The 13,313-nt window shown below is 42.9% G+C and overlaps 1 protein-coding gene across 1 annotated transcript; it reads right to left on the reverse strand.

Moving 5' to 3' along the window:
• Positions 1-368: 368 nt before the first annotated feature.
• rps10 (ribosomal protein S10) lies at positions 369-5,464 on the reverse strand. The gene is made up of 6 exons (XM_006628283.3): positions 5,378-5,464; positions 4,308-4,457; positions 3,017-3,191; positions 2,286-2,363; positions 728-783; positions 369-452 (listed from the first exon to the last, which is right to left on the reverse strand). Exons 2-6 carry the CDS (start codon positions 4,455-4,457, stop codon positions 411-413), a joined length of 501 nt encoding a protein of 166 aa, XP_006628346.1. The 5' UTR covers positions 5,378-5,464; the 3' UTR covers positions 369-410.
• Between the last annotated feature and the right edge of the window lie 7,849 nt (positions 5,465-13,313).

Consider the following 13,313-nt stretch of genomic DNA (forward strand, 5'->3'; position numbering starts at 1 on the left):
CTTCCAAATCAAACAAGCATTTTTAAATATCGATAAACTCAGGTTCATAGAGGAAAGGCAGAGCCATAATCTTAATCTTCACTTTATTAGCCATATACAATTTCTTGCATTAGGAATTAGCCTTTTTGAATACCCTAGCTCGCTCTCCATGAGACACAGACACACAGACAAGGAAGCGCAGGGTCAGCCATTGTACAGCACCCCTGGAGCAGTTGGGGTTAAGAGCCTCGCTCAGGGGCCCTACGGAGTAGGATTCCTCTGCCAGCCGCGGGATTTGAACCAGCAACTTTCCAGCCACAGGCGCAGATCCTTAACCACAGTGGGCTCCGCCCCATGTATAAAAAAAAAATACGTGAACCACAAAGAGCTGAGTTTTTCAAAACTTTATTGTACAGAAAATGAGTGCGCAATTACTGAGGGGCCTGTCCTCGTCCACGGCCGAATCCACCTCTCTGCAAGTAGGAGGAAAAAGGCAATTAGTCACATCCTCAGCAACAGCACCTTAGGCAAAGGACACACAACACCTGGCTCCAGATGTAGCCAAGGACTGCAAACCATGAACAGCTTCACCAGTGCTTAAGACACTGACTTGCCCTCCCTGTTGTAGAAAAAAGCAACCACATTCCCTCCCTGCCCCCTGTATTTCTCAGAACTACAGTGAAAGAAAAAGCCCAATCTGACCCGGACTCCCGTGCCGTGCTGATAGAAGAAGATTAAGCACACTTACAAACTGGAATTCTGTAGCTGCTCCAGCACCAGCCTCTGCCTTCTTGTCAGCACCAGCTGCAGGTGGAAACAAGTCAGGTTTCAGGGGACAATACTGACACCAGATCTTCCATTCGTAGATAATGATTCAGATTTTCACATTTTAAACAAAGTCTTCTTTCTTTTGCTTATTTCTGCATTTGGGTAAAACATGAAAACTGGAACTGTGACTGTTCTTGAAACATGCACGTGTCTGGGATTCAGATCAAGATGATTAAGAAATTGGGTATTCATGGGTTTTACTTCTCCCAGTTTAACGTGTTCGTAAAGTTTAGTTTTTTTCCATGTGCAATTAATTTTGCAAATCGGCTACTAAATCCAAGTGTACTAGAACAGGGAAGTGACAATAAAGGATTTAATCCTTGTAATGCATTTAAACTGGTTTTAAAGATAAACAATTTGGTCATTTTGTATATTAATTAGAAACTATGCTTAATAAACAACAGTTCAGTTAAATGTACATATACATTCACTTTGCTAAAGATATCCAGTTTGTCAATTAAGGACTATTTCACCAAGTAAATACATAGTAGAGCTTCAAAAAACTGCATTACATTCCAAAGAATAATTATGTGTATTCTTCATGTAAATGAAATAGTAATGGGCAATACATACCCTCATTACATAAGAAAAATCTGGCATTTTATTTACCAGCCAAGTTCACGCCTACCAGTTCAAGTCTAGTTAAACCAGCAGACTTTTTCTGAATGCTTTTAGGTCATGCATCTGACCGAATAATCTGCTAAAACTTTATATGACAAAGGCATTTACCCAGATGTCTTTATTCTACCCTAATCTTCCAGTTTTGGAAAAAAGCACTGGAAGCACTTGCCCAAAGTTATAAAGGTGCTCATGTTTAAGTGAACCCAGTTATTTGACCCTAGATGGAGCCTTTGGGGGCCAAGAACCCAGGTTATGAAATCTGTAGAGCAGGGCTGTCCAACCTTAGTTCCAGGGAGCCCCAGTCCAGCAGGGTATATAGGTCACCATTAATTAAATCACTGAAGACTCAGAACAATTTTATGATGATCAATTTAGGAAATTTGTTAAAGTAATTCAGAGATCATCTGGGATCTAATTCTGATGACTCTTCAGCCCTCAAGAGCCAGAGTTACACAGGTAGTTACTTGACCTGTAATTTGCAGGTATTCCTTTTCAAATGAATGTTTCAAGCGAAACAGTGGGGTTTCCCGAAGACTGCACTATAAACAAAACCATTTCATGTCCTTTGCAGTTTTCTCTCCCTCCAGCCGAGAATCGGAAGCTGTGAGCGCTAAGCCATACCCACACTGTGCTGCCCACTTCCGATCTGGCCAGTCTTGCTGTACCTCACCCAGGTGGTCCTTTTTTAAAGGATGCGACCCCAATTATAGAACTTTTAACTGGGGTCCCATCTTGGAACTGGCCACTTAATCCGGATGGGCTGCATCAGTGAGCAACCAGCCTCTTAAACCAAACCTAAAGACTTTAACAAAGGCGTGCAAGGTGAAGGCCAGTCCAGCTATCAGCCCAGTACTCACGGGGTGCTGCCGAGCGCCTGTACGTGTCCCTGTCAGCCTCCCCACGGGCCAGGCGAGCGGGCCTCTCCCCTTCCAGACCTGCCAGGAGAGAACACGAATCCTCAGCACTTTCAGCCTCAAGGCATCATTCCCCATCCAGGCAACAAAGGTAAAATTTTAAGACTCACAAAAGACATTTCTGCAGCTTTGACTATTTTACTTCTCATCCTACAGCTATTTCACCATACATGTAATCTTATTTGAATTCCCCAATCTTAAAAATACAAACTACTATCTACGAACTACACTGTTATACAATTCAAACCATCCAAACCCACCCCCGGCTTAACTGTTTCTTAAATCTAATAATGACCCAGCCTCAAACCCCCTGCTTCCAGAGTTCAACCTTCCCGGTAACGAGCATCTTTACTGGTTGGACCAACTGGGAGGCTGCAAGTGTGATCTGTACTGGAGGCGTCAGGTCCATTAGGCAGAACTGGCATGTATTTGAACAAGTCCAACACATACAGAGCAGCAGAAATTCCCCAAACGTCCGAGATCGTAAAGATGTCCCACTCCTAAATGTGCCTGACATCGCTTTGCCTTGGCAGTAGACAGAGTAATACAAACTCACCAGGCCTCTAGGTGTTGGGTTTTAAGAGTGGTCCAAAGTCCTGGGTAAGGCCTCCTTTGCAAAGCAACCTCCTGCCCTCCCAGGAGCTAATGCCCCATTCCGAGACAACAATGCCTACCTTTGGGGCGCGGCCTGGCGGTCTCGGGGCGCGTCTGGCGGCGCAGGGTGGCAGGAACAATTTCGGGTGGCAGGTGCAGGAAGTCCCTCAGGTACTGGATCCCCTCATTGGTCAGGTACCAGTAGAAGTGGCGCCAGGCAAACTGCTCCTTCACATACCCGCAGGATTTCAGCGACTGCATTGGGGGGGGGGGGGGACAGAGAGAACTAAGAAGTGGGCACTTCAGTGTAATAGGTCACTTTTCCTAATTAAAACTGTATGACAGCACGGCTAAAAACTATGACTCTACTTAAGCCTGAGTGAGGCTCAGCTGCCTGTACGGACATCCCCACCACAATTATTCAGCCACTCAAAGATGAGGGTCAGAACGGCAGTGACGAGCAGCACTGGGGACTGAAGCCTCTCAAGGACTCTATAGATCAATCAACCTCTTGTTTCACGGAAGAAATCTTAATCTGGCAAGGGAGCCAAAGGACTTCTTCAGATGCAGATTTCATGTTTATTTTTTTTTTACCGACTGCATAACGAAATATCTAAACTAGAATCAACAACTTCCCTACATCCCCTTTATCTCCTACTGAACTGCGTGTAGAAAAAGGCAGCTGCAACCCTGGTTCTGCAGAGCCCCAGTCCTAAGTCACCATTGAATCTCCAGAACAAGGGCCACAGTTCTCTTCGTGAACAATTACCTGCTTGATTCTTTGCTAGATTCCCCCATCTTTAGAAACAGATGACCCAAGACTAATTGGATCAGGGCTCTTTGAGAACAAGGATGGACACTCCCCAATTTAAACAATTTTTGCGACTCAAACATCCCTATTAAGAAATTCAATCCTCAGATTCAAAAGCATTTTTCACAGTGTAATTTCAACGGACAATACAAACCCAAAGGCACAGAGCCGCAACTACAAAAATATTACCAACAAGAGGCCGTCTACAAATGCAGCCCATTCGGTAGCTGGCTGGATGCAGATCTCATCCAGGCACTTCTTCAATGAAGCCAGAGTTTCAGCTTCAACATGGCTGGGCTATTTGTTCCATACTCCCACCACCCTTTGTGTAAAGACGTGCTTCCTCTTCACATAAATCCATTAACTGTAATCCAATGTGCTACCTCTACAGCACCCATATAAATGACTGCAAACACATGCAACCAGACTTACTACATTTCACCAACCAGGCCCTGCCTGCCTGAACACCAGCAGGACCTCACACCATGCTCCTATAACAGAGGCCCGTTTAAAACCAGAGGACCATGTCCTCAGCACAGTCGCCCGGAGGCCAGCCTCACCTGCATGGCCTTCATGACGTGGAGGTTGGGCACGTTCTTGTCAGCCAGCTCGGGGTGCTTGGCCAGGTGCACGTCCTTCTTGGCCACCATAACGCCCTCCTTGAAGAGGAGCTCGTAGATGGCAATGCGGTTCTTCTTGGGCATCAACATCTGCAGGGCACAGAAGAGCACAGGCCGGTGACTTTACCGCAGTGAGCTCACTTCAAGCCAGTTTGCAATGGTAACGGATTTAAGAGCTCTCACGTATTTTACGACCCATTTACCCTGCAACCGTTTCGCCGAATGTGTGACAAAGTGATCAGTGTTAAAGTGACAATTAAAACACTTGTCTAACAAAGCGAAAACTATCGCAAAAGTGGCCGGTTTTCGCCAAAGGCTTCAGCATCTCCTGCTGCGTGGAAAGACCTTATGCATTCTCCAAGAACTCCCTCCATAAGTACAGAAGAAACAGAAGAGGCTACATCAACACTGAAATGGATTCCCAACAAGCAGTTCAACACGCCTGTGCAGGCCTAGGTTTATGATCTAGAAGAGTAAAGCTACAAAACACTCCCAATGTGTAATGTATAAGCAATAGGCGAATTTTAATCAACTCCCGAGTAGGTAAGGAAACCGTATGGCATTTCTGAGGCTTTTAACACGATCAATCACGGGTTCTTCCAGGACCAGCATCCAACAACAGCAGTTTAAGCTTTGAGAAAGCCAATCGGGCCACAGAACGTAACCTGAATATTAGTTCTGATGCTGTGATTACTAAACCCCCCGCTCCTTGCAGAGAAAAGCTCTACTATTTCACGCACCGGGTATCAAATCGCTACGGCCATTGACCATTTATGACCTTTTTCTTTTCAACATTCAACCTACTGTGCATGAGAGAGGCCTACTGCCTGGAAACCGACATCACCCGAGCGTTTTAACAACCATCTGGAAACATGAAGGCATTTTTTGAGAAATAATCAAATAGACACATCTGTGAAAGGCAACAGGGGGCTTCAACGACACTACAAATGATGATTTCGTTACGATGGTGAAGATATAAGGCAGATAATCCAGCGAGATCAGTCGCCTACCTCTGCAGCTTGCTATGAGATCGGAGCCGGAAAGGAAGGAGCATGCGCACAGCGCATATTTATACAACGGGAAGTGGCGTCTGCCGTAAGGACCGGGAGAATGCTGCCGCTCGTGCATAGGGGGCGCCATGTTGTACGGAATAGCGAACGAGGTCTATATTTATCGCAATTTAGTCAAGATTACACACCATGCAGAGATATAAAAAGAGCAATCAAACACGTACAAACAACAATCTGCATCGATTAAAACCAGTTGAATAAAAATCTATCTGATGGAAGTAAAATACATAATCCAGGGAGTAGAAAAGCAAATAACTGTTCCAAGGAATATCTGTAACAACAAAAGTGCTGGAGATTTCAGGGAGCCTACTGTAGCATAAGAATAAGTAGCTCATCTAAACGGGCATGTTGTGTAAGACAAAGGCTTCAGCTTTGTGGGCCGCTGGAAAGTTTTCCATGGAAAAGGACCATTAGGACAGATGTAGAAGATTTAATCTAAATGACAAGGGCCCTAGCTGTTGCGGTACAAGCATTCCCAATGAAATCCAGCAACATTTAAACTAGAAGCAGGGGGGTGGAGCCAATGAAAGTCCATGAGGAAGGTACACGGAGATCAAAGACCTAAGGAGAACCAAAGGGAGAACTGAACAAAGAACCAAGTCATACAGTACTTCTACCCGAGTACTTAGAATGCTTTCTGTTATGCTTAACATCTAAATGCTCTGATGCTTAGTGTTAGAAACAAACTAGATGAAACACAAGCTGCCGCATTAGCAGGTAATCACGATGTAATTGAAAACACAGAAATATGGCTAACTGAGAGTGATGGAGGAGGGCCAGCAGCCATATCACCTTGCAACTCACAACTGGCAACCCACTGAAACTAATCAGGTGTGAGCCTGGTCAGTACCTGGATGGGAGACCTCCTGGGAAAAACTAAGGTTGCTGCTGGAAGAGGTGTTAGTGGGGCCACCAGGGGTTGTTCACCCTGCAGTCCAGGTGTGTCCTAATGCCCCAGTATAGTGACAGGGACACTATACTGTAAATAAGCGCCGTCCTTCAGATGAGACGTAAAACTGAGGTCCTGACTCTCTGTGGTCATTAAAAATCCCAGGGTGTTTCTCGAAAAGAGTAGGGGTGTAACCCCGGCGTCTTGGCCAAATTTCCCATGCCTCCTAATAATCCCCCTCTACGAATTGGCTACATTACTTTGTTCTCCTCCCCCCCCCCCCCACTCCGACGGCAGGCAGAGCGACGCACCGGTTGGAGTATTCTTGGTCGCAGTTAATGGCAACGTCAGCTCAAAGACTTGGTTCAAACCCAAATGGAGATGGGCGTGCCGACAAGCGGACCCTGCTGATGCGGGATTAATGCTAGGAAAGAGAGAGAGAGTGATGGAGGAGAATGCAGTATCATCCGATACACTCTATTCCAGGAAAGAGAAGAGAGCACAAGGTGTAGATTTATATATTTCGAAAAGACTGCTTAGGCTCAGAAATTTAAGCCAGTGGAAACAAGAGTCTCTGAATCGTGTGGGTCAGACTTCTAAAAATCATTCCAAAGGAGTTTGCTATAGGCTGCCAAAAGCAGATGTTGATTGCAGTTTGACACTCTATAAACAAATGAGGAATTTTAGTGCAAAAGATGAAGTCGTTTTTTTACGGATATATAGGACAGACTATAGGAAAAAGAACTATAGGCATGTCAGCAGCAGAAATTGAATTGTGCACGTTTAATGATGTTTCTTAATCAGCTTGACAAAACACCTACAGAGGACAATGCTTGTACATATCTGGTAACGACAGACAGAAGCAAACAGGTTGAGAGAACCATATGGGACCTCTGATCATGATATGGTGTACTTTGAACTATATTTTGGAACTGTGACAGGGATAAAGAGAGATAAACAGGAGATAGGACAGGTAATGAAATCACTGGGAAACAGTTGGCTACAGTATAAACTGATTTGAAGCACAGAACAAATTTATCCCAAAAGTGGGTAAACCAAGCTACAAAATGTGTCTCAAATAGTTCAAAAAATGTAAGAGAAAAGAAAGAGTCTTATAAAATGAAAAGGAGTACAATAAATTGCAAGCACACAAAAGGAAGGCCAAGAAAGGAATTGAAATGAATATTGCAGTGGAAGCTAAAATTAAAATATAAACATTTCCTTTCATTGCTACAACAGTAAAACAACTGTCAAGGGTGAAGTAAGATATATTTGGACCAAAAATGGAAACATCTACAATACAAAGGGAATGGCTGATGTCTTAAATGTGTTTCACTGAGGGGCCCACTAAGGAATAAAGTCAACAATATACCTTAGGCAGCCAAAAGACAAGCTTCTGTATTAAATAATAAAAGATCAGAAAAGGCAAACATATTCTGGGCACAAAAAAACACTCAGGATATAAAGTATTCCTGACAGGGCCTGATGATTAACAAACTAACAATTGTTCTCAAGGAATCTAGAGACGTTACTCACGAGACTTTAAGGCTACAGACGCTAAAGACAGGGGTGATAGCCATGGACAGAACACTGCTAATGTAGTGCTCATCCATAAGAAGGCTGAGAAAACGGAATCAATATCTTTCTAAATTTGACTTCTATTAATCTAAGATAATGTAAACAGTTAACATGAACTGAGAAAAGTTAGGTCTTGCCTAACTTAAGACAGAGCATGTGATATGGCATATTTAGATTTTCTTTTGATAAAAGTCCTCATAATGTATATGGGGGTGTACAGATTTAGAATTTGTTAATTGTTTGATATACTGTATACTGTATATAGATTCCAGTATAGTTAATAAACAAATCCTATTTGCAAATCAAATTAGGAGGTTTAGCAAGCACAGCAGAAGCAATTAAAGACATTCAAATATATTTAGATACAATTCAAGAGTGGAGTAACGCCTGGCAGATGATGTTTAAAGTAGACAAGAGCAGGTTTTGCAAGCAGGTAGCAAAACATAAACTATAAGTACAAAACGGGAAATGTATTAAAAAAGACTCCAGTGTTTATGTTGGCACACATTCTAGACAATGTGGGGAAGCAATAAGCAGACAAAAATTAGAATTTATAGATATAATGAAGAATTAAAAATGTAGAATGTTAGAGAGAGAGAGCATAATTTGTCATATGAACATTGTACATTGGGATTCTTGTTCAAGATGTTCTCTTGCACAGTACAATAAAAAAACACTTTCACACAATGTGCACACACACGTTTCAAACCAGTTAATAAGAAAAAATGATAGCAGTACAATAAAGCACATCAACATACAACTGGAAGGACAGAACGACCAACACACAGGACGATAGATACATGGTGGCCAAGAGGAGGTGCACAGTGAGGAGGTGCGTTGAATTCTGAATTTCAAAGGATGTTGTGTTAAAAACGTATGACATAAATAAGGCAATTGTGCAATTGTGGTCTTCTCATTATAGATATAATACTGCAGATCCAGAATCAGTCAGAGCTGAGCATCCAGATACTGTACATTCTGGGGCTTTAAGGAAATTCCTACACTTGACAAGGCCAGGAGGAACAGAATCTCTTTAGTCTTGAACAGAGAGGACTGCGAGGGGCCCTGATATAGTGATTGAAAATCTTCAAAAGCCCTGACAAAGTCAGGCCAGCAGATTTCTTCAGAATGAAAAGTGAAACATAAACCGGAGGACACAAGTGGAAACTACATCAAAGGGTTGTGGGAGTGTGGAACAAGCAATCCAGCCATGTTGTCAAAGCCAGCAGCCTCAATGTAGAATGAGATCCTAGATTCATAAGTTACTTGGATCAGTTAATTACCAGCTATCAAACAGGCTAGATGGGCTGAATGACCTCCTGAATTGAATTTCAACTAATTTATAGCCATCCATGTTGGAATTTCAACTAAACAGTGCAGTTTTGTATGGTGTGTAAAATTATCTTTGAAAGTTTGTAAATTACATGTTAACCTGTCAGTAGTGTAAAACTACAGCACAGGCCTTTACACTGTTATTGGGTTTAGATTTTCCATAAAGTATTAAAAACTATTACATGTATTTGTTTACTTTTTTAAATCAATAAACGTGGGTACAAAATGCAGAGATTCAAAATAAAAAAGCACCACAAGTAAAAACACCTTTGGACAATTTTAAGCAACGGGTGTGAACTTTGCTAAAATAATTTTGTCAACATTTCTGTTAAGTACTGTACGTAGGCAGTTGGAAAGTTATTTCAACTCGAACCGCTAGAGGTCAGCATACGAGAGTATTTGGACACGCTGCTGACGAAAACGTAGGGTCACCGGGTTCTTGTATCATTCACGCATTTAACATAATAACGTTTTTGAGCTTAATTGGTGAAAGTTATGTTCTGATTTAGATGCTTCTCAATGATTTAAAAACCTGAAAAGAGGTTTATACTCATTTGTCAATTGAAAAACTATTTTATCCAGCTCGGGTGACCTGCTGGTGTAGAATCACTTACAGTAGGATCTGTGCCTCAGCCAGAACCGGTTAAATCAGCGGTTTGAGGAGACACAATAAAAAAACAGCTGTCTTGTCCTCGCCAGCAGATGACATACTGTAGCCATGGGTGTCCACCACCAGGCTTGCCCAACCCTGCTATATTCCTTGAGGGGGACACAGGGGAGAGCTAGTCTGATAGTCCCAGCTTTCCCACTCTGTTCTTCATTTGTGCTCAGAAAAAAACACTGACGTGCAGTGTGTCCCACTGTAGAAGATAGTGCAAAATTCCCAGAATACTAATTCTGACACAGAGGTGATGCCTGGAAGAATAACAGACTCTCACATTGAGGAGACATGTAATGCTGGAAGTGATTTCTGCAATGTTAGAACTAGATTCTGTACTGCCGCACAGGTGTCAGTACATGATGACATGTGTGGATTTGGATATTAAGTCTTTCACTTGTAAATATCTACGTGAAAAGTTAGCAACAATACAATTCTGCTTTTATACAATACAGGGAAGTGTGAGATGTATTTCAATGTGCAGGTAAAATCTTTACTTTAACTGCCCAAAGCTCAGCAACCAGCCACCCCTGATAGTGCAGTATCAGGGCTGTGCCAGCGCAGGTCTCTGCTCTGTAATCAGCACTGCTCAGTAATTAGTCCTTTCCAACAGCTGCAAGCTTCCCAGCCTGGTGTGAGCCAGTGTGTCCATGTGCATTCCAACACCCTGGCACTTACAAAGAAAAAACCTACAAGGTGATAACTTTACTTGGCCATTGCACCTGAAGAGAACCCCTGAAAGGATCAGATGAAGCAAGACCATCAACAACATTTGAATAAAAACGGTCATTCTGAGTGCTGCCTGCATGCAGGGGTTAGCATTGTTGTGTTGGGGCCTTTGGTTCAATTCCAGACCTGAGGTGCTATCTGTATGGAGTTTGTATGTTCTCCATGTGTTCACAGGGGTTTCCTCCAGGTGTTCCGGTTTCCTCCCACAGTCCAAAGACATCCAGGTAGGTTACTTATTTTCTGGGAAACTTGGCCCTAGTATCTGTGTTTGTGTCTGTATGTACCATGTGATAGACTGCTGTCCCATCCAGGGAGTATCCTGCCTTGCATCTGTTGCTTGATGGGATAGGTCTGGGTTTCTGTGCCACTGAAATGGATGAAGTCATTAGAAGATGGATGGATGATAAGGTTTTCAATTATGTCAAAGCTATGTCAGTCTTCAAGAAAGGGGAAAATTCAACTGAAGAAACTACTCAGGGATCTGCTGTACATTCCAGGCGAAATCAGCATAAAATTCCTCCCGGTCCGTCTAATTCCTCTAGATGAAGAGGTTCTCTCAGAATCCCCATGTGGGTTCAGACACTCGGGAAGCACAGCCAACAGGATTTTTGAAGTCTTTCAGTTACAGGAAAAATGTAGAAAAAGAGACCAACCCTTCTGCTGCTTCTTTATTTTCGCAAAAGGGTTTTTGACTCTGAATGGTGAGGCACTCAAAAAGATCCTCCTGATGAATGGTGCTCCTCATGATAATATACGTGCAGTGGTCCTCAACTATTCATTCAGGATTCATTAAAGAGCCTTTTGAAATCCAGACAGGAGTTAAACAAGGGTTTCTCACCTCCCCAAGCTAGTATCCAATATTTCTGAGCAGCATGCTCATTGGATTGCATGCAAGCTCCCTCCTGGGGGGTTCAGATGACTTGCTGAATACACAGCAAATTACTCAAACTTCAAGTCCAGTCCAAAACTAAAACCACCCTCACTTTTGTCACCAAACATCAGTATGATGCTGCACTATGGGCCTTCTCAGAAACATATCAACACCTACTGTAAGTGCAAATACATTTACTGAGGTGCATGAGAAGATGGGACTTAGACTTAACATTCAGGAGTCCACTGTCTGCCAACACCGAAGCTAAAGGGAAGGTTTACTGCACAGTCATCTTTCCTTCATCGCTGTACAAGACTCAGACATACAGGACACACTTAAAAGGACTGGAGTTGTATCACCTAAGTTGTTGGCAGAAGATCTTACAAGTGGGAGGACAGACACGCCAACACCAGTATTGTTTCCTAAGCAGGAACCCCAGCACTGAAGCTGTGATCATCCCCCATGAGCTCCATTGAGTGGGTCATGTCACCCAGATGTAAGACAGCAAGCTTGTAAAAGGTTCTCAAGGTTAAGCCAAGACAATTGCTGCAGAGGAGGACAGAAGAAGGATGTCAGAGTTATGGTAGAGGCAGATGTGAAGAAATGCAATGCCTGTGTCAGCTGGGGGAGATCATGGCCCGTGACTGAGCCAAATGTAGGAGGAATATCTCCGAAAGAGCCCGATACTTTGAGAATCAAAGGGATGAGAATGAGGAAGCACATATATGGAGGAGAGCTCACAGTGACAGTTTCTAAGCACTGTGAGATGTTTTAAATAAGGAAATGTGGATCTTATTTTGTGTAGATTATGATGTATGTTGTATCGATTACATATTCATCTAGGTATGCTATTAATTTTCCCGTTTTTACTGTACTGTGCTTTGACATTATTTCTTATGAAAGGTGCTTTAGTATAGTAGATACAAAGAGGAATTATATCTAATTATTTGTGTACATTATAAACATGTTTACTAGTACATGTTCAAATACATGCCAAACCAGTCATTGCATCATGGGCCTGTTCTGATGGACAGTCAAAAGCGACCTACATTCATCTGTATATTCAATTTATACCTGCTGTACTACAATCAGGCTTGTAAATAGTTGTTTAAAACCCTGTAATAAAGGCTCATTGAAACTAGCTCATATCTGACCGGCAGGCTTTTCTGGAGCTTGATCACAACGCATGTGGTGACCAGAGAGTTAAAGAACACCACAGGACAGACAGCAGCCCCCTTTGATTACAATGGGCTTTTTGCAGCTGCTGCCCTAACGTTCTTTGACAGAAATAGAAAAGGCTTTTTTATTTTGCACTGGCACTCTCCAGGCAGCCATGACATCAAGCTAGCTGCTCCAAAGAACAATCATTTCGGAGCACTTAGAACACAGCGTGTGGGGTCTGGGATGCCTGATGGGTAATTTAAGCACAGCCTCCTCGTGCATCTGACAAGGAAAGTACACTAGCATTTAGCTCCTTCGCCTTTATACAATCTGCAAATATGCAAAGCTCTAAAAAGACCTGCTAAAAAGTTGACAACGCCAAGATTTGAAAGAAATAGCCCTCCGAATTTAACCCTGGCATGAGACCCTGATTACTGTATTTGAGAGAAATAGGGTTTTCCTTCAACATGCTCAGAGACTTGCACAATTTTAAAATGCTCTGTGTAGCATTTGGGGTGCACAGTGGCACGGAGGTGAATGCTTCTGTATCAGTGCTTGGTTCCTGGGTGTGATTCTAACCTGCAGTGTCTTCTGTGTGGAGTTTGCATGTTCCCCTCCCACTCACCCACAAGGTCTTTTTCTGGGCACGCCAAGACAT

Source organism: Lepisosteus oculatus, chromosome 5 (genome assembly GCF_040954835.1).
Source record: "Lepisosteus oculatus isolate fLepOcu1 chromosome 5, fLepOcu1.hap2, whole genome shotgun sequence".
NCBI classification, from domain to species: Eukaryota; Metazoa; Chordata; class Actinopteri; order Semionotiformes; family Lepisosteidae; genus Lepisosteus; species Lepisosteus oculatus.